The sequence below is a fragment of the Salmo salar genome, chromosome ssa23, assembly GCF_905237065.1.
Source record: "Salmo salar chromosome ssa23, Ssal_v3.1, whole genome shotgun sequence".
NCBI classification, from domain to species: domain Eukaryota; kingdom Metazoa; phylum Chordata; class Actinopteri; order Salmoniformes; family Salmonidae; genus Salmo; species Salmo salar.
In genome coordinates, this window is record NC_059464.1 from 12928887 (window position 1) to 12948546 (window position 19660).

General features: G+C 42.5%; 1 protein-coding gene across 8 annotated transcripts in view; it reads right to left on the minus strand.

Moving 5' to 3' along the window:
* LOC100380722 (exocyst complex component 2) overlaps positions 1 to 19660 on the minus strand; it is a 100509-nt gene that overhangs the window by 73085 nt on the left and 7764 nt on the right. For all 8 annotated transcript variants that reach the window (XM_045705928.1, XM_045705934.1, XM_045705930.1 and 5 more), the window contains exon 2: positions 1267 to 1442. In XM_045705928.1, the coding sequence (XP_045561884.1) occupies positions 1267 to 1384 (118 nt within the window). In that variant the 5' untranslated portion in view covers positions 1385 to 1442. The remainder of the gene's footprint in view (positions 1 to 1266; positions 1443 to 19660) is intronic.

Genomic DNA, 19660 nt, shown 5'->3' on the forward strand with positions numbered 1-19660 from the left:
CAAGGCCAGTTTAGTTGCCTCACTGCAGCCACAATGATGTCCCCGTTGTCTGTGGTGATATAAGACAGTTTATTTTCATCAAGGTCCCAGTCTAGCCATCCCAAACGCAGGGCTTTGGCCAGGTTGTCGGCTGTGTGGGATTCCGGCATGTAGGTTGTTTCTTATCAGCGGGATTTCGGTGTCCAGTTTCACTGTCAGGCACATGTAAAGACTCATATTTAAATTTGACCAATGTTCCCTCTAAGCTGTGTGCTTTAGCCCGAGACTGCCATGCAGCGTACCTGTTAGTTAACACTATCAACGTTACCCTTTACTATGGCAATTGTGATGGAATCAACGCAATATTAGCCACTTTCAATGCAACATACAGAAACAAAACAAACTATGCAAGAGATTTTGTTGTAGGCAGAACGCATCGGAGTAGGATTCTATTGCACAAGACTCAACCCGTACTCTACACAGACCAGTGTGGCATAACCAATCAGAGCTGCAGTAGGCTTATATTCAAATAGATCATTGCCATATATGGATTTGTGCCATTTACTTTGAACTGGACTGTGTTTACAGCTGTGGTCGTGAGCAGATGCGCTTGTTTTGAGATCAAAGCAAGCGCTGCATGTAGCCACGTGTGCACATTTTGTTCATATCCTTTGCTAGTTAGTGAGTTATTAGCCCAGTTATAGATCATTTGTAGTCAGCAATAGGGGACTGACTGCTTCCTACAAGAGCACAAAACATGTACATTTCCTTGAAATTGCTTTGAAAAGCAAGTCAGGTAAAGAGCTTTTTTTTTTGTCTTAAAGGGGCAGTGTTGTATTTTGATACATTTATTGGTGTCTGCAAACAGGTTAGTCCAAGTCATCTGGTTCTCCATCGTCGTTAAGTTTGAAACCAAAATGTACCCAAATATGGGATGTTACTTTTTGTGTTTGCTACGAGAGCTAAAACATTTTCATCTCACTCCTCCGATCTACTGTAGCAATATTAAGGCCAGAAGTGAAGTGGACACACAAACCCTATAGACTATAGGTACTAACTATAGTTACCCCTGGTCTCACTTCTCACCCCACCCCCTCCCTTCTTCAATGAACTGAATAGACCTTCAAAGATTTTCTCCTATCCGCACCCAACCCCTGCGCATATAGCGGATTTGCTGATTGTGGCGCATCAAAAGATAGTTGGAAAGAGGAGGAAACATATACAGCTTGATAGACACACTAAGTGTCTGTGCAAGTTTGTGCTTTCATGTATACGTGTGTGTCGTACCAACGAGGTCAGCGGGACCCGTGCCCAGGTTCTCTCCTCGGATGGTGACCTTGGTCCATGAGGTGCCCTCATTGGGCGAGATGCCCGTGACCAGGGGGGGCTGGCGGACACGAGACATGGTAGGTCACGCTGATCGTCACGCGTGTGCAGGAACACAGGAAGAATCAGTCAGCAACCTGTGAACATGCCAAGGAGAGGACACACAATAATGGTTATTAACACGGAGACGAGGAGAGAGAGACAGTTGTAATGTACAGTTACAATGCATTATTACTTTTTATAAACATATATGTCTTTATAATTGTATTATTATAAGACATTTAATACATCTAAAAAAAGGTTTCTAAGAGTTTAAGTAGGAAGGCTACAACTTCTACACACACAGGAGGACATGAAGGTGCTGGTAGGAGCTCCGAGTCTGAGACCAGACAGAGAGAGAGAGAGAAAAAGGGGGAGGAAAGGAAGAATGTAAACCTCGGAGAGAAGGATAAATAAACGTGCTCCCCCTCATCGATTCCACATAACCTACTCAATGTGTGTATGAGACTGTATAGCTAGGCATAGCCTAATACCTAGAGGATACCTAATACCTAGTGCATGTAATGACGAGGGAGAACACAGACAGTAAAACGCCAATCACCTGTGTAGTTGATATGCCAATGTGGAAGAGAAATGACACAGAGCAGATAAAATTCTGAAAGAAATGTGCAACTATTATCCTCAGCCTATCAAAAGGAGGAAAACAGGATAGATGTGTATCTAAAAAGCCAGTATGAGGAGAGTTTTACATTTTTCGCTAACACATGTGTGGCAATAAATTGCTGCCAGGTCCAGTTGAAAAACCTAACCGCTTTGCAAACACTAAATCCAAAACACGTTCCCTACAAACAAGGCAGGAATTCACACGGAACAGAGCAGACAAGCAACCAGGGAACCATGGGTGACGCAGCAGATTTGTTGCAACATCATCTCAGAGCATACGTGTAGGCTTGTTGAACAAATCTTTCTACACACTTTATACAAGTTTAGTTAAGAGCTTGTTGCGTAAAGAGACGGAGGTCTATTAACTCAAAAAAATATATAATAATATTTGTCACATGCTTCGTAAAAAACAGGTGTAGACAAATAGTGAAATGCTTACATTTTTTTGGATGACTGGCTGCGAATGTTTGAGTTGTTTTATTTTCTGCCTTTCCTATTCCAGACATTCTGAAATTCACTAAAGCATCCCATGTATGTAGCTTTAGTCTTTCACTTTTCAATTAACTCCAGATACTTGTACTTTTCCAACAATGCATAGTTTTTTTTTATATAAATAGTGGCAAGGAATAAATATACAGTGAATACGAATAACAATAATGAGTAAGAATAACATGGCTGTATACAGGAAGTACCAGTACCAAGTCGATGTGCAGGGGACCGAGGTAATTGAAGTTCCTTCAGAAAGTTAATGTAGTGGATCACATATCTGTGTCCCCATGTTAAAGCTTTTTGGGTACAAAAAAATAGCATAAATCTAAGTAGCCAATCCTTCTGAGCATTTAATTGATTATTGACCGACGAGGTTGAGGTTAGGGAGTGAACTAAGACAGAGCAATACTCTAAAACCCCTCTGAAAAGCAGTGTCCTTCCAAGACAGTCTTATACAATGCCTTCAGAAAGTATTCATACCCCTTGACTTATTCCACATGTTGCTGTTTTAAAGCCAGAATTTCTTTCTCACCCATCTACACACGTTACCCCATAATGCAGCGTTTCCCAAACGCGGTCCTCGGGACCCCAAGGGGTGCACATTTAAGTTTTTGCCCTAACACTACACAGCTGATTCAAATGATCAAAGCCTGATGATTAGTTGATTATTTGAATCATTGTGTAGTGATAGGGCAAAAAAAAAAATATGCAAAAAAAGTGCACCCCTTGTGGTCCAGAGGACCGAGTTTGGGAAACCCTGCCATAACAACTAAGTGAAAACATGTTTTTAGAAATTGTAGCAAATTTATTGAAAATGAAATACAGAAATCTCTCATTTATTGTACAGTACATAAGTACTCACACCCCTGAGTCAATACACATTAGAATCACTTTTGGCAGCTGCGAGTCTTTCTGGTTAAGTCTCTAAGAGCTTTGCACACCTGGATTGTAAAAAAATATTCAAGCTCTGTCAACCCACTCAACTACGGCCCCATCGATGTAGTCCACAATCATCTCCTTTGTCTTGCTGACGTTGAGGGAGATGCTGTTGCCCTGGTCCACACTGCCAGGTCTCTGACCTTGCTATAGGCTGCCTCATCGTAGTCCGTGATCAGTCCTACCACCGTCTTGTCGTCAGAAAACTTGATGATGGTGTTGGAGTCATGCGCGGCCACGAGGAGGGGACTAAGCACACACCCTTGACTCAAAGGGGATGTAACTCATGTAGCATAACCTCTGCTGTCTTGTGCTTGTCAGAGGAATTCTAGGGGCAGGGGCATCTGACATGGAGAAGATAAGAAGTTAACAGGCCTTAAACAATCTGTCATTCATCTAGCCCATATGTTTAGGGTGGGAGTTGGAGTGGAGGGGGAATATAAGGGTGAGTCTGTCTTCTGCTTAAAATGTCAACGACTTGTGTTACCTCAACAGGAGTGTTTCTATCCCTGTCTTGGAAATACATGTGAAGAGACACACACACACACACACACAGGGCAGAATGACAGCTCTGCTCGGTTGCGTGCGAGGGGCCGAGCTGGCGCTGTCTGGTCTGTGTGTATGTGAGAGAGCATGTGGAGGGATCTGTGCTGCGGAGCGGTCTGGGTAGTGTGTGTATGTGTGTGTGTGTGTATATATATATATATATATATATATATATATATATATATATATATATATATGTGTGTGTGTGTGTGTGTGTGTGTGGTCTGGGTGTGTGGTCTCTGGCTCGGGCCCGGGGAGAGCCTGTTGACGGCTGGGATGAGAAAAGAGCTGCTGTGTTTACTTTACTCTGGGGGCCATGCATGGACATGGGAACACAGCCCAAACCCCTCCACTCTGTAACACACACACACAGGAAGTAAAGGGGTCTAGTCCGAACAATGAAAAACATCCCCAGACCATTATTCCTCCTCCACCAAACTTTACATATGGCACTTTGTATTTGGGCAGGAAGTGTTCTCCTGGCATCTGCCAAATCCAGATTTGTCCGTCGGACTGCCAGATGGTGAAGCGTGATTCATCACTCCAGAGAACGTGTTTCCACTGCTTCAGAGTTCAATGGCGGCGAGCTTTACACCACTCCATCCGACGCCTGGTATTGCACATGGTGATCTTAGGCTTGTGTTCGGCTGCTTGGCCATGGAAACCCATTTACTGAAGCTCCAGAGGAACAGTTATTGTGCTGACGTTGCTTCCAGAGGCAGTTTGGAACTCGGTAGGGAGTGTTGCAACCGAGAACAGACGATTTCTACATGCTACGAGCTTCAGCACTGGGCAGTCCCGTTCTGTGAGCTTGAATGGCCTACCATTTCGCGGCTGAGCCGTTGTTGCTCTTAGACGTTTCCACTTCACAATAGCAGCACTTACAGTTGACCGGGGCAGCTCTAGCAGGGAAGTAATTTGACAAACTGACTTGCTGGAAAGGTGACATCCTATGACGGCACCATGTTGAAAGTCACTGAGCTCTTCAGTAAGGCCATTCTACTGCCAAAGCTAGTCTATTGAAAATGCATGGCTGTGTGCTCGATTTTATACACCTGTCAGCAACGAGTGTGGCTGAAATAGCTGAATCCACTAATTTGAAGGGGTGTTCACTAGTGGTCGGCCGATTAATCGGAATGGCCGATTAATTTGGGCCGATTTCAAGTTTTCAAAACAAATTGGTAATCAGCATTTTTGGACACCGATCATGGTCGATTACATTGCACTCCACGAGGAGACTGCGTGGCAGGCTGACTACCTGTCATGCGAGTGCAGCAAGGAGCCAGCTAGCATTAAACATATCTTATAAAAAACAATCAATCTTAACAATCACAAGTTAACTACACATGGTTGATGATATTACTAGTTGATCTAGCTTGTCCTGCGTTGGATATAATCGATGAGGTGCTTGTTAATTTATCATTGAATCATAGCCTACTTCGCCAAACGGGTGATTTAACAAGCGCAATCGCGAAAAAAAGCACTGTCGTTGCACCAATGTGTACCTAACCATAAACATCAACGCCTTTCTTAAAAATCAATACACAAGTATATATTTTTAAACCTGCATATTTAGTTAATATTGCCTGCGAACATGAATTTATTTTAACTAGGGAAATTGTGTCACTTCTCTTGCATTCTGTGCAACAGAGTCAGTGTATATGCAGCAGTTTGGGCCGCCTGGCTCGTTGCGAACTGTGTGAAGACTATTTCTTCCTAACAAAGACAGCCAACTTCGCCAAACGGGGGATGATTTAACAAAAGCGCATTTGTGAAAAAAGCACAATCGTTGCATGAATGCACCTAACCATAAACCTCAATGCCTTTCTTAAAATCAATACAGAGTAGTATATTTTTTTTAACCTGCATATTTAGTTAAAAGTAATTCAGGTTAGCAGGCATTTTTAAACCAGGGAAATTGTGTCACTTCTCTTGCGTTCATTGCACGCAGAGTCAGGGTATATGCAACAGTTTGGGCCGCCTGGCTCGTTGCAAACTAATTTGCCAGAATTCTACGTAATTATGACATAACATTGAAGATTGTGCAATGTAACAGCAATATTTAGACTTATGGATGCCACCCATTAGATAAATTACGGAACAGTTCCGTATTTCACTGAAAGAAAAAACGTTTTGTTTTCGAAATGATAGTTTCTGGATTTGACCATATTAATGACATATAAATTACTTAATGACAAATTACTTAATGACTTATAATTAAGTCTATGATTTGATAGAGCAGTCTGACTGAGCGGTGGTAGGCAGCAGAAGGCTCGTAAGCATTCATTCAAATAGCACTTTACTGCATTCGCCAGCAGCTCTTCGCAATGCTTCAAGCATTGTGCTGTTTATGACTTCAAGCCTATAAACTCCCGAAATTAGGCTGGCAATACTAAAGTACCTATTAGAACAACCAATAGTCAAAGGTATATGAAATACTAATGGTATAGAGAGAAATAGTCCTATAATAACTACAACATAAAACTTCTTACCTGGGAATATTGAAGACTCATGTTAAAAGGAACTACCAGCTTTCATATGTTCTCATGTTCTGAGCAAGTAACTTAAACGTTAGCTTTTTTACATGGCACATATTGTACTTTTACTTTCTTCTCCAACACTTTGTTTTTGCATTATTTAAACCAAATTGATTTTATTGATGTATTATATTAAGTTAAAAGTATTGAGGACCAAAAAAAGCCGAAAAATTGGCATCGGCTTTTTTTGGTCCTCCAATAATCGGTATCGGCGTTGAAAAATCATAAAAATCGGTCGACCTCTAGTGACCACATACTTTTGTATATATAGTGAAATTACATGACTGGACTGGAGAAGATTTTACAGCAGTGTGTTTGTTTATTTATCTGACAAAAATGCTCTAGGGGGCATTACAGGACCCTATTTTGATTCGTAGCAGCAGCCTACAATGAGAATCCCCTAGAACCGAAGGTAGGCTTCCCAAGTAGACAGCACAGTTATAACAGTTCACTTAAAATCACATACAGTACCAGTCCAAAGTTTGGACACACCTACTCATGCAACGGTATTTCTTTACTTTTTACTAGACATCAAAACTATGAAATAACACATATGGAATCATGTAGTAACCAAAACAAAGTGTTAAACAACTCAAAATATATTTTATATTTGTCAAAGTAGCCACACTTGGCCTTTATGACAGCTTTGCACACTCTTGGCATTCTCTCAACCAGCTTCATGACGTAGTCACCTGGAATGCATTTCAATTAACAGGTGTGCCTTGCTTAAAGTTAATTTGTGGAACTTCTTTCCTTCTTAACACATTTGAGCCAATCAGTTGTTTTGTGGCAAGGTAGGGGTGGTATACAGCAGATAGCCCTATCTATTTTGTAAAAGACCATGTCCATATTTTGGCAAGAACAGCTCAAATAAGCAAAGAGAAACGACAGTCCATCATTACTTTAAGACATGAAGGTCAGTCAATGTGGAAAATCTCAAGAAATTTGAACGCTTCTTCAAGTGCAGTCGCAAAAACCATCAAGAGCTATGATGAAACTGGCTCTCATGAGGACCGCCACAGGAAAGGAATACGCAGAGTTACCTCTGCTGCAGAGGATACATTCATTAGAGTTAACTGCAATTCGGATTGCAGCCCAAATAAAATGCTTCAAAAACTTCAAATAACAGACATCTCAACATCAACAGCTCAAAAGAGACTGCGTGAATCAGGCTTCATGGTCAAATTGCTGCAAATAAACTACTACTAAAGGACAGCAATAAGAAGAGGCTTGCTTGGGCCAAGACACACGAGCAATGGACATTAGACCAGTGGAAATATGTCCTTCGGTCTGATAACTCCAAATTTGAGATTTCTGCTTCCAACCGCCGAGTCTTTGTGAGACGCAGAGTAGGTGAACGGATGATCTCCGCATGTGTGGTTCCCACCGTGAAGCATGGAGGTGGTGTGATGGTTTGGCGGTGCTTTGCTGGTGACTCGGTCTGTGATTTATTTAGAATTCAAGGCACACTTTACCAGCATGGCTACCACAGCTTTCTGCAGTGATACACCATCACATCTGGTTTGTGCTTAGTGGGACTATCAATTGTTTTTCTAACAGGACAATGACCCAACACACCTCCAGGTGGTGTAAGGGCTATTTGAGTGCTGCATTAGATCACCTGGCCTCCACAATCACCCGACCTCAACCCAATTGAGTTGGTTTGGGATAAGTTGGACCGCAGATTGAAGGAAAAGCAGCCAACAGGTGCTCAGCATATGTGGGAACTCCTTCAAGACTGTTGGAAAAGCATTCCAGGTGACGCTGGTTGAGAGAATGCTAAGCGTGTGCAAAGCTGTCAAGGCAAAAGGGTGGCTACTTTGAAGAATATAAAATATATTTTGATTTGTTTAACACTTTTTTGGTTACTACATGATTCTATATGTGTTATTTCAAAGTGTTGATGTCTTCACAATTATTCTACAATGTAGACAATGGTAAAAATAAAGAAAAACCCTTGAATGAGTAGGTGTGTCCAAACTTTTGACTGGTACTGTAAATGGCACTCTCTATCGTTCACTGTCAGTTTCTTCTGATCATTCTTGTTGTTAAAGCTTGTGTTGTTTATCAAACATCTGCCTACTCATTGGCCACATGACTAGTGCTTAAGCATTCTCTCCCTCGCTTCCTCCCTTCCTGCTTACGTTCTAATTGGGCTAAAATGGCAGGTTTATTTTACTTGGAGAGGGACTTATAAACAAAAGTGACTGCCCCTCCTCTATTTGGTAACTCTGTCACCCCAGAGCCTAGGACTGAGCAATAGGACCAGAGCTAACAAGCTCAGGGAGAAAGGAGCTCTCTGGCTAGGCAAGACTGTAGCCTTGCGTTCCAAATGGCACCCTATTCCTAATATATTTTGACCAGAGCCCTAAAGTTGTTCACTAGCCTATAGGGAGTTGGGTGCCATTTTAAACACAGCTGTAGAATGGGCTGAATATGAGGAATGGCTTGCTTCATAGAAAGTATACTGTATATTTATACTATAACAGATGAAAATCATATAAGCCTAGGCTCTAGGACATTTACTACAGCACACTTTAAACAATATGTACCCCACACTCACGATGCCAGGACACTGTTCTGTTTCAGAAAGAGGTATATGGAAGCTACCCATATAGCACATAATGTTCCTTTATTAGAATTTCAGTATTTAAGCATAACATTTCCTACAGGTTTCCTCAAGGTTCTATTTAAAGTAATGTTCTCAAATTGTTCTGAGAACATTAAGAAACAACATTCTTCTGTGGGAATTTCTATTTAAAGTCATGTTTTTAGAACATTAAGAAAACTTTCCATAAAAACCACAAGAAAAAAATGAGTAACGTTCGAAGAACGTTCTAAGAATGTTATTTAAAAATATACATTCCGTTCTCAGCGTCAACAAAACTCTCTCCATCTTCCATCTTTCTAAGTGTGCTCAGGTGTGTTGGCCGCACCCACTAATTGGCCACACTTGATCTTAATGATTGCTTGATTCCGTTCTCAAAATGTTAATAACGCCTCCCTGGAAAACTTTCAGGGAATCCCAGTAAACCGTTCTCAGAACCTCCCTGCAACCCAAAAAAAATGTAGGCTCCCAGAACAGGCAAATTTTAATTTCCGTTGTCATAACGTTTAAAGAACATTCAGTTTTACCGGTCAGGAAACTTATGGCTTCATTCCCAGAACCAAAGGGAAACCAAAAACGTATGTTCCCACAACTTCCAAGGCAGTGCGACTGATAATCAGTCTGTCATATTAGCCCCCCTCTGAGAGCCTGCAGGGTGCAGTGTGGGTTTTAGGGGTTTGGCTGATTTTCCCCTGCTGTTTAGGCTAATGCACTGGATAGGGGGGGTGGTATTCACACGAAAAGGGGGTGACTGTACTTACTGCTCCCAAATGTAGCCCTAAAGTTGTTTATTTAGGTCATCTATTCCTAAACCTTCGGACTTACAACTTCCAGCATGAGTCCCCCCTCCTGCTACAGAAGGAATGAGTCACTGTGAGAAGGACCTGTGGCGTAGAGGGGGGTTAAGGAGGGTGGAGGAGGGTCAGAGAGGCACCCCCTTGGCTATCAGCGGGATATCCCTGCTGGAGACAGTACTGGGCTGTTTACAAACAAATCCTCAAAATAAATCCTGATACTCGCTCACGTTACACACATAACTGTCCTGCTCATTCTGAGCCAGATAATGGGTAGTGTAGAGGTCGCCTTTGCTCTGGTCTGAGCTCTATGCTGGTTCTCTTCTTCTCAGCTCCCCATGTGGGAGTGATTGACAGGTGAGAGGGGGTTAGGTTGAGTGTGTGTGTGTGTGTTATGTGTTATGGTCTGGGCTAGGGGCACAAAGGGACCCTTTCAGACATATCCGTCTGCCCCCCACACTGCCACCCCTGCCTCCCCATCAGTGCTGCTACCACTAAGCCTCTCCCAGTACCCCACGCTAACACTCCAGTCAGCCCCCAACATTAAACAAACACCAGATTCCATCAAAGAGCACCCTCAGTCTGAATACACAGAGCTGGCCAAACATCATGGCCCTGGTATGACTGGCCCTGATCTCTGATCTGACAGACCAGCGATTTAAGAAACCATTCCTCACTCCAAACTCACACCAGAACTCATACAGACTGCTTTGAACTGACTCTCAGTTGCAGACTGGCAGGGAACAGAGAGAATGCTGCCAATAGTTTAACAGAGAGCATCAGTTAGGCTACACTCTGTCGGATCTGTGCATTAAAAGAAAAGTAAATGTGATCAATTCAAGTTCAGAAGACTGAACTAGGCTAATACATTGGCACATTTGTGACTCGTTTCAGGAAACTAGGTGTATGTCGCTCGTCACTACTTCACAGGAGAGGCATTTGAATGTTTTTTTTTTGGCAGAAATGCCTTCTGGAACATGTGAACTTTCAGGTGCCTTAATAACAAACTTGTATGCCATCTGTAAATACACATTTTAAAATTACGAACCTAGTTAGTTTAGCCACAGAAAAAGAAAGGAACCTTCCCGCTATCCATGATTGGCTGAGATAATGGATGGGCTGGACATGCTGAGAGATGAGTTCGGATTGGTCTGCCATGTAGCACACTTCTGTCTACAACATAAGCTGCTCAGTATCTGTAGATAATCATTTCTAACGCATTTTTCTTTTTAAAGATGCTCTCCACTTTCTGGAGTTCTGAAATCAGTGGAATGTCTTGTGGAAGCAGAGTATGACAGCTAAGGAGAAAAATCTGGCATTTGATTGCAAATATGTGGAGGAAGTCAAAAAGAGACCACACAAAAGGCTGTTGCATAAAACACCTGTATCTGGGTTACATCTTCAAACTAAGGTCAACCATGGCATCCATGACAGAGAGGAAGAAGTGTTCATCTATGTATTCAGGTAAGAGATTCTAGCTAGCTACATTTTCAGATATTATACATTTCTAATTTTGTCAACAAGTCGTTTTTATTGCAAGTTAAAGCGTACTGTTAGCTAGCTAGCTAAAGTTACGTGTATGATCTGTGTAGGAATATTATTCGTATCTCAGAGCTATTTGCATTGCTAGTTATAGCCTAATGCTTGCTAGCTAGCTAGTTAGTTAGCTAGCTAGCTAACATTGAACCTAGTTGGTTAGTTTTAGCTACCAGCAGATTCATGCATGGTAGTAACATTATGAGTTGGGATTATGGTTCATTGTTTAGCTAGCTACATGTCTAAACAAAAGACTCTACTATGCAAGTAACCATTTCACTGTACCATTTACACCTTCTGTATCCTGTGCACGTGACAAAGTTCTAAAATTCTGCGGTAGAGTGCCCTGCTTTCATCACACACAACCATAAGCTATTTTCTGTAATTAGCTCGTCATTAACTTGTAAATAATAATATTGTGAGTTTACTTTTCTGTAATAATGAATACAAATTAGCTAAAGGTCCAGCAGTGTCAGCTTATGACATGGTCATTATTTGAACTGGCTAGTCAGCTAGCTATCTAACAAGCTAGAAACAAACCAAAACATTATTTAGAAAGTAACTTTTAGTTGCCTGGTTTGCTGGATTGACATATACTAAATTCATTTTTAAACGGATGGGTTTATTGGTGTTAAAATACACCCGTTATGCTATTCTGGAGCACCATGCTGCTGATGTCATGTAGCCTGTCGTTTTTGTGTTTATACTTTTTCATAACGACAAGTTTGATGTCGGATGACAATAGAATGTTCATGATGTCACCACGAAAACTGTCTACAGATATGTCAATAGACGAAGTATAAGTCAGGCTTTAGTCTTGAAATCTTTGGTTGTTTAGTACAATACCGTACTCATTTTGTTTAGCACCTGGCCTCACATGTGAATCCTTAAAGAAATGGGTGTGGCTAAGGCTTAAGAGGTGGTGAAGGATGCTGAATGGGTGTAGACAAAGAAGAGCTCTCCAGTAGGTGTACCAAAACATTCAAGGGCCATTTTTCAAAAGAGCGGTTACAAGTTAATCAACTTTCAATACCGAATTACTTTCCCATTGTTCCTCAACTGTAGTGAATGATATACCATTTTCTAGCTCTGAGTCTCTACTTTTATCCAATATAAAAAACACAATTTCAAATGTTGCTCATAAGACCAAATTGAGCCGGTCGGTCACATTTTATTTACACTGAACAAAAATATAAAGTCAACATGTAAAGTGTTGGTCCCATGTTTTAATTTTGTATTTAACCTTCATTTAACTAAGCCAGCCATGCTTTATCTACTCATTTGCTGGGTGCGGAGTTCAACAGAGTTCAAGTCAAGGTCAAGCAAATCATAGAGAAAGCAGACTGTATTGAAATCGTCTCTGATGGGTGGTCGAATGTTCGTGGGCAAGGAATAATTAACTACATCATCTCCACCCCTCAACCAGTATTCTACAAGAGCACAGACATAAGGGACAACAGACACACCGGTCTCTACATTGCAGTTAAGCTGAAGGCAGTCATCAATGACCTTGGACCATAGAAGGTATTTGCATTGGGGAGAGACAATGCTGCGAACATGAAGGCTGCTTGGTCTAACGTGGAGGAGCCCTACCCTCACATCACACCCATTGGCTGTGCTGCTCATGCATTGAATCTGCTCCTCAAGGACATCATGGCACTGGTAACAATGGATACACTCTACAAGAGAGCCAAGGAAATCGTTAGATATGTGAAGGGTCATCAAGTTATAGCAGAAATCTACCTCACCAAGCAAAGTGAGAAGAAGAGCACCACATTGAAGCTGCCCAGCAACACCAAGGGCTGGTGTTGTCATCATGTTTGACAGTCTCCTGGAGGGGAAGGAGTCCATCCAAGAAATGGCCATGTCACAGTCTGCCGATATGGACAGCCCCGTCAAGAGGATCCTCCTGGATGATGTATTTTGGGAGAGAGCGGTAAGCATATAGCAGTAGCCATTGCACGGATTGAGGGAGACAGCGCCATCCTGTCTGATGTTCAGACTCCGCTTGCAGAAATCCGTACTGCCCTGCTCACTTCACTGTTGCTCCAAGCAGAGGAAACTGCAGTTCTGAAATACATCAAAAAGCGTGAAGACTTCTGCCTGAAGCCCATACACGCCGCAGCGTACATGTTGGACCCCAAGTATGCTGGCAAGTGCATCCTGTCTGGTGCAAAGATCAACAAGGCCTATGGTGTCATCACTACCGTCTCGCCACCTTGGACTGGTTGAGGGCACGGTTCTTGGCAGTCTGGCGAAGTACACTTCCAAGCACGGCTTTGGGATGGAGATGTAAAGTCGTACCAACATATCTCATCAGCCACCTGGTGGAAGGGACTTTGTGGATCTGAGGCTCTTTCCCCTGTCGCCTCCAACATCCTCCAAATCCCACCAACATCAGCCGCCTCAGAGTGCAACTGGTCCTTGTTTGGGAACACAGAAACCAAAGCACGCAACAGGCTGACCAATACAAAAATTGGTGGCCATCCGGGCAAATTTGAGTTTTTTTGAGCCGTACAACAAGCCATCCTCAACAAGGTTGGAAAGTGACAGTGAAGATGAGGCCTCAGAGTCTCATGTTCAAGAGGTGGACATTAAATAGGTCCACGGAGAAGACATGGAAGCCTGAGAGGAAGACAACCAAAGCTTTAGTTTCTAGACTATCATTTCACAGATGTATGTTGAAAACGTTTTTGGGAGATGCAATGGATCATTGGGGATCATTTAATATTGCCTTTATTTTGTTCAGTGAAATCATCCCATGTGAAGAGTCAACTCATTTAATTAAAGTTAAATTCGTAACTAATCCTTTGCAATTATGTCTACTTATGATCAGGTAAAATGTTTATGTTTCAGTCTCCATATGATATGGTAGATATATATCCAATGCAAAAAATTATTAGTTGTCAAATCCGTTGGCCAGTCAGCACTTCTCAGCCAACTCTAATACAGGACAGTAAGAGAGTAACCAATCCCAACACAGTACAGTGAAAAGGTCCAGGAGAGGTCCAGAATGGAGAAATAAGGGGTCCGGCATCCGGGTTTAGTTCTCTCTATCCCCTCTGTCTCACTCTCTTCTCCCGTTTGTTGTCCTTTGGCCGGTTCTCTGTTTGTTGGTCTCAAATTGGACTTTTAAGATCTAACTTCTCCTCTCAGAATCCTGGCTAAATAAACCGAATTTCAAATGTGGGCGCATGAATGCAGGCTGATGTTTATAGAGGGCTTAGGATGTGGAGACAGACAGCCATAGAATGAGATTCCACGGGGAGTCAGGGTTTAAACCTTGGTAATGCCGTGTCACAAGTACAGTAACTAATATTTACATACAAAAACATGGCTCATGATGAGCGTGAGAACTGGGAACAAGGACTAGGGACCGATTACCAGGACGTGTACTCAGAGCAAGCGTGGACCAACTGGCAAGTGTCTTCAATTACATTTTCAACCTCTCCCAGACCGAGTCTGTAATACCTACGTTTCAATCAGACCACCATAGTTCCTGTGCCCAAGAAAGCGAAGGTAACCTGCCTAAATGACTACCGTCGGTAGCCACCATGAAGTGCTTGAAAAAGCTGGTCATGGCTCACATCAACACCATCATCCCGGAAACCCTAGACCCACTCCAATTCATGGGTCCTCAGATCCTCAAAAAGTTATACAGCTGCATCATCGAGAGCATCCTGACTGGTTGCATCACTGCCTGGTATGGCAACTGCTCGGCCTCCGACCGCAAGGAACTACAGAGGGTAGTGCGTACGGCCCAGTACATCACATAGGCCAAGCTTCCTGCCATCCAGGACCTCTATACCAGGCAGTGTCAGAGAAAGGCCCAAAAAATTGTCAAAGACTCCAGTCACCCAAGTCATAGACTGTTCTCTCTGCTAGCACAAGCGGTACCAGAGTGGCAAGCGGTACCAGAGCACCAAGTCTTGGTCCAAAAGGCTCCTTAACAGCTTCTACCACCAAGCCATAAGACTGTTGAACAACTGATCAAATGGCCACCCGGACTACTTACATTGACACCCCCCACCCCTTTGTTTTTAAACTGCTGCTACTTGCTGTTTATCATCTATGCATAGTCACTTTACCCCTACCTACATGTACAAATTACCTTGACTAACCTGTACCCCCGCACATTGACTCGGTATCGGTATCCTCTGTATATTGCCTCATTATTGTTATATTATTGTGTTACTTTTTACTTGAGTTTATTTAGTAAATATTTTCTTAACTCTATTTCTTGAACTGCATTGTAAGTAAGCATTTCACGGTAAGGTTATATTCGGCGCATGTGACAAATAACATTTGATTTGAGCCGAGAAGTGCTTTAAAATAGATAGACTTCTAGTCATTCAGCCAATGACTAGAAGTCTATGGGAACAGCTACCGCAGCATGTCATTGCTCTAACACTAGACGCTGTTGTAAAAAATACTGTACTAAAATAAAACTGTGGTACATACTATAGTAATTAATGTTGAATGTTCTTGCGGATTGTAGTGTACTGTAATATTTACTCTAGTATACTGCAGTATATTTACTGTAGTCTTTTTCAGACATGACTGTAGTATTTACCATAGTGTTTCTGTTCTATTATATTTGACAGAGAATTGGAGGCTTTTTCCTTCTGGAAACCTACTGGAGAAATACCAAAATAACACATTTTCCATAATCTGTAGGTAGGACTGGGGTATCATCTATAACCTGTAGGGAGCACAATATATGGGCTATACTTAGAATGTATGGTTTCTCACTTATGGGTGGCAGAAATTGCGATATGGGGGAGGAAAATGGGCAGGGTATACGCACATGTTTTATTTAACCAGGCAAGTCAGTTAATAAGAACAAATTCTTATTTACAATGACTGCCTACCCCGGCCAAACCCAGACGACGCGGGGCCGACTGTGCGCCGCCCTATGGGACTCCCAATCACGGCCGGGTGTGACACAGCCTGGATTCGAACCAGGGACTAGAGTGACAGTGCCTTAGACCACTGTGCCCCTCGGGCAGTGTGTAGTATAGTATTCTACAGTATCCTACAGTTTACTAAAGGATTCTTTAGTAAGTACTCACTGTGGGAAAGGCGGGACGACAGGGGTGAGAGAGAAGTGCCACTCCAAAAACATTGCCCGCATCAACCTTTCAACCCCGCTGTGACCGATCTGGTTCAATCCACCCTAGCCTAACCCTATAGCAGGGTTTCCCAATGTCGGTCCTGGGGCACCCCCTGGGTGCACATTTTGGTTTTTGCCCTAGCACTACATAGCTGATTCAAATAATCCAATCTTGATGATGAGTTGGTTATTTTAAATCAGCTGTGTAGTGCTAGGACAAAAAACAAAAACGTGCACCTTTGGGGGGGCAGGACCGAGTTTGGGAAACCCTTCCTTAATTAAAGCAGAAACCACTGATGAGAAAGTGCCACAAAAATATAACCCGCCACTGCATTCCACCAAAACAAACAAGCAGGGGCCGGGCGGGCCACCCAACATTTTCAATTAGAGCCAGAGAGAGGGCAGGAAACAGCCCTGTGTCCCCCGCAGGGAGATGGGTGGAAGTCAGGGGTGAGGCAAGGGGTCTTCAAGGCTCCAACCAGAGAGAGGCTCAGCGACAGCTTAGCACTAATTTCCTGTGATATGCTGTGTGTCAATCACACAATGATCATACACACATGGTGGAAAAAGCTGCAGAAAATGTTCAATAATCACTAATAAAGAAATACATTTTTTTAAGTAATTTAAAGAATCCCTCAAAAATAATACAGTAGGCCTTATTGATATAGGCTTGCACACCCACACTGTAAAATATTTCCTGTAAAATGTACAGCAACTTACTGGCAGCAATTGGCCAGTTAGTTACTGAAATGTATTTCACGGTACAGCTACTGTAATCCATTTTAGGATAATATATTTTACAGTACCAAAAATCTAATTTATAGTACATTACTGGAATTACCCATTCCTGCGGCATATTACCCAGCGTTCTTTGCAAGTTTTGGTCATTCATGGTCATTTAGTAGGCGCTCTTGTCCTTAGCAACTTACAGTCAGTGCAATCAACCAAGGTTGATAAAAAAATAAAAACATTACAGTCACAGCCAGTGTTTTCCCTTAAAGCCGGCTGTCGGCTAATCAGGAGGTTACTGACTCATTTTAAGTCAGCTACATTTTCTACTTCACTACTTTTCCTTTAAAAAGTTTCAAATTGCTAGTCCGTCGAGCCTTCTCCTGCTAGAATGAATAATATGCATCTTCTATTGATCTATTGACGGAATAGGCGCCTGTCAGTCAAAGTGAGTGATGACAGTGAGCGAATTACAGCAAAAATCCAAAATAAGCCCAACGCGTTTCTATGGGCTTATTTTTGGATTTAAACCTGTCAACTGCCTTCCCGCCTTTTGTGACAACGACTCCCATTGTTAGGACAGAGACATTAGCATGTTGTCATTATATACAGATCTCTCGTCGCTGTCAATTGTTTTTTTACACAGAGGGAGAGAGCATGATGCTTGTGAATTTGCACATCCCATTTAATGTAGGCCTAAGTGGTAACGATGAGTCGAAATCCACAATTTAGCCTAATTATTGTTTTCTGACACATTCATTTATTTCCTTTTGCGTGTTTCACATAGCCAGCCACGCAGCGTCGTGTCGCATAGCAGGCTATTTACTCTGCGTTGGTTGACAATCATGTGATTATTCCATAAGGGCATACACAAAATGCAAGAATAACAGATCCTTTAATAAAGCACGGAGAGGGGAAACAGTGAGTAGTACCTATATTACTGTTAGTCAAAATTTTCCACTTGTTGTTTAACATACTGTATTCCTAGGCGTGATAACAGCAGAGGGCTTAAGTTTCATTAAGTGTGTGATACCTTAAGCCGTAGAGAAGAAAGGTTCAAAGCTGCCTGTTCAGCCACTCTCTCTCTTTGCCCACTGCTCCATCTGAAACAGCACACCAGTGTGCAGTATTTGAGGACACACACACAAACATCTATGCTCTGACCTTTCACCTCTGAGGGTAACACAGTAGGGGTAATGTTCCTCTACCAATAACATGACCCCCTCAACACTGACCTGACACGAAAATGTATAAATTAAGACAGCGCTTGCCTATCTGCAACACTTAGGCCTACATCATGTTGATGATATCTAAGATTAAAAATCATAGAAGAAGCTTACACAAAATGTAGGCTATTGCAAAGTCTCATTTAGATCAAAAGCCTGATAAAGCAATTCAAAAAAATGTATCCAAGGAGACTTAAGCACTAAGGTAACAATGATCTGTATAGTTTCAAGACACTGACCTATATGCAACATGCTGCTGTAGTGCAATTCCATGGTAACAAAATGATGCTTAGACTCAGTTCACTATAAAATGTATGCCAAACAAAAACCATTGATTTAAAAAAAACATAAAACTGTATGAACAAAGACAAATTTGAACAATTTCCACAGAAAATGTTACAAAAACAAATTTAGTGGAAGAACTGTACAGATGCAAATAATTTGAGTGGCCATTTGAGTAATTGTTCAGCAGTTTTATGGCTTGGGGGTAGAAGCTGTTAAGGAGCCTTTTGGACCTAGACTTTGCACTCCAGTACTGCTTCCCGTGCGCTAGCAGAGAGAACAGTCTATGACTTGGGTGACTGGAGTTTGGCAATTTGTTGTGCCTTCCTCTGACATCGCCTAGTATATAGGTCCTGGATGGCAGGAAGCTTGGCCCCAGTGATGCACTACCCTCTGTAGCGTCTTAGGTCGGAAAACGAGCAGTTGCCGTAGCAAGCGCAGATGAAACCGGTCAGGATGCTCTTGATGGTGCAGCTGTAGAACTTTGAGGATCTGGGGACCAATGCCAAACCATTTCAGTCTCCTTAGGGGGAAAAGGCGTACAGGAAGGGACTAAGCATGCACCTGAGGGGCCCCCGTGTTGAGGATCAGCGTGGCAGACGTGTTGTTGCCTACCCTTACCACCTGGGGGCGGCCCGCAAGGAAGTCCAGGATCCAGTTGCAGAGGGACGTGTTTAGTCCCAGGATCCTTAGCCTAGTGACGACCTTTGTGGGCACTATGGTGTTGAATGCTAAGCTGTAGTCCATGAACAGCATTCTCATATAGGTGTTCCTTTTGCCCAGGTGGGAAAGGGCAGGGTGGAATGCGATTGTGTCATCTGTGCATCTGTTGGGGCGGTATGCGAAGTGGAGTGGGTCTAGGGTTTCCGGGATGATGGTGTTGATGTGAGCCATGA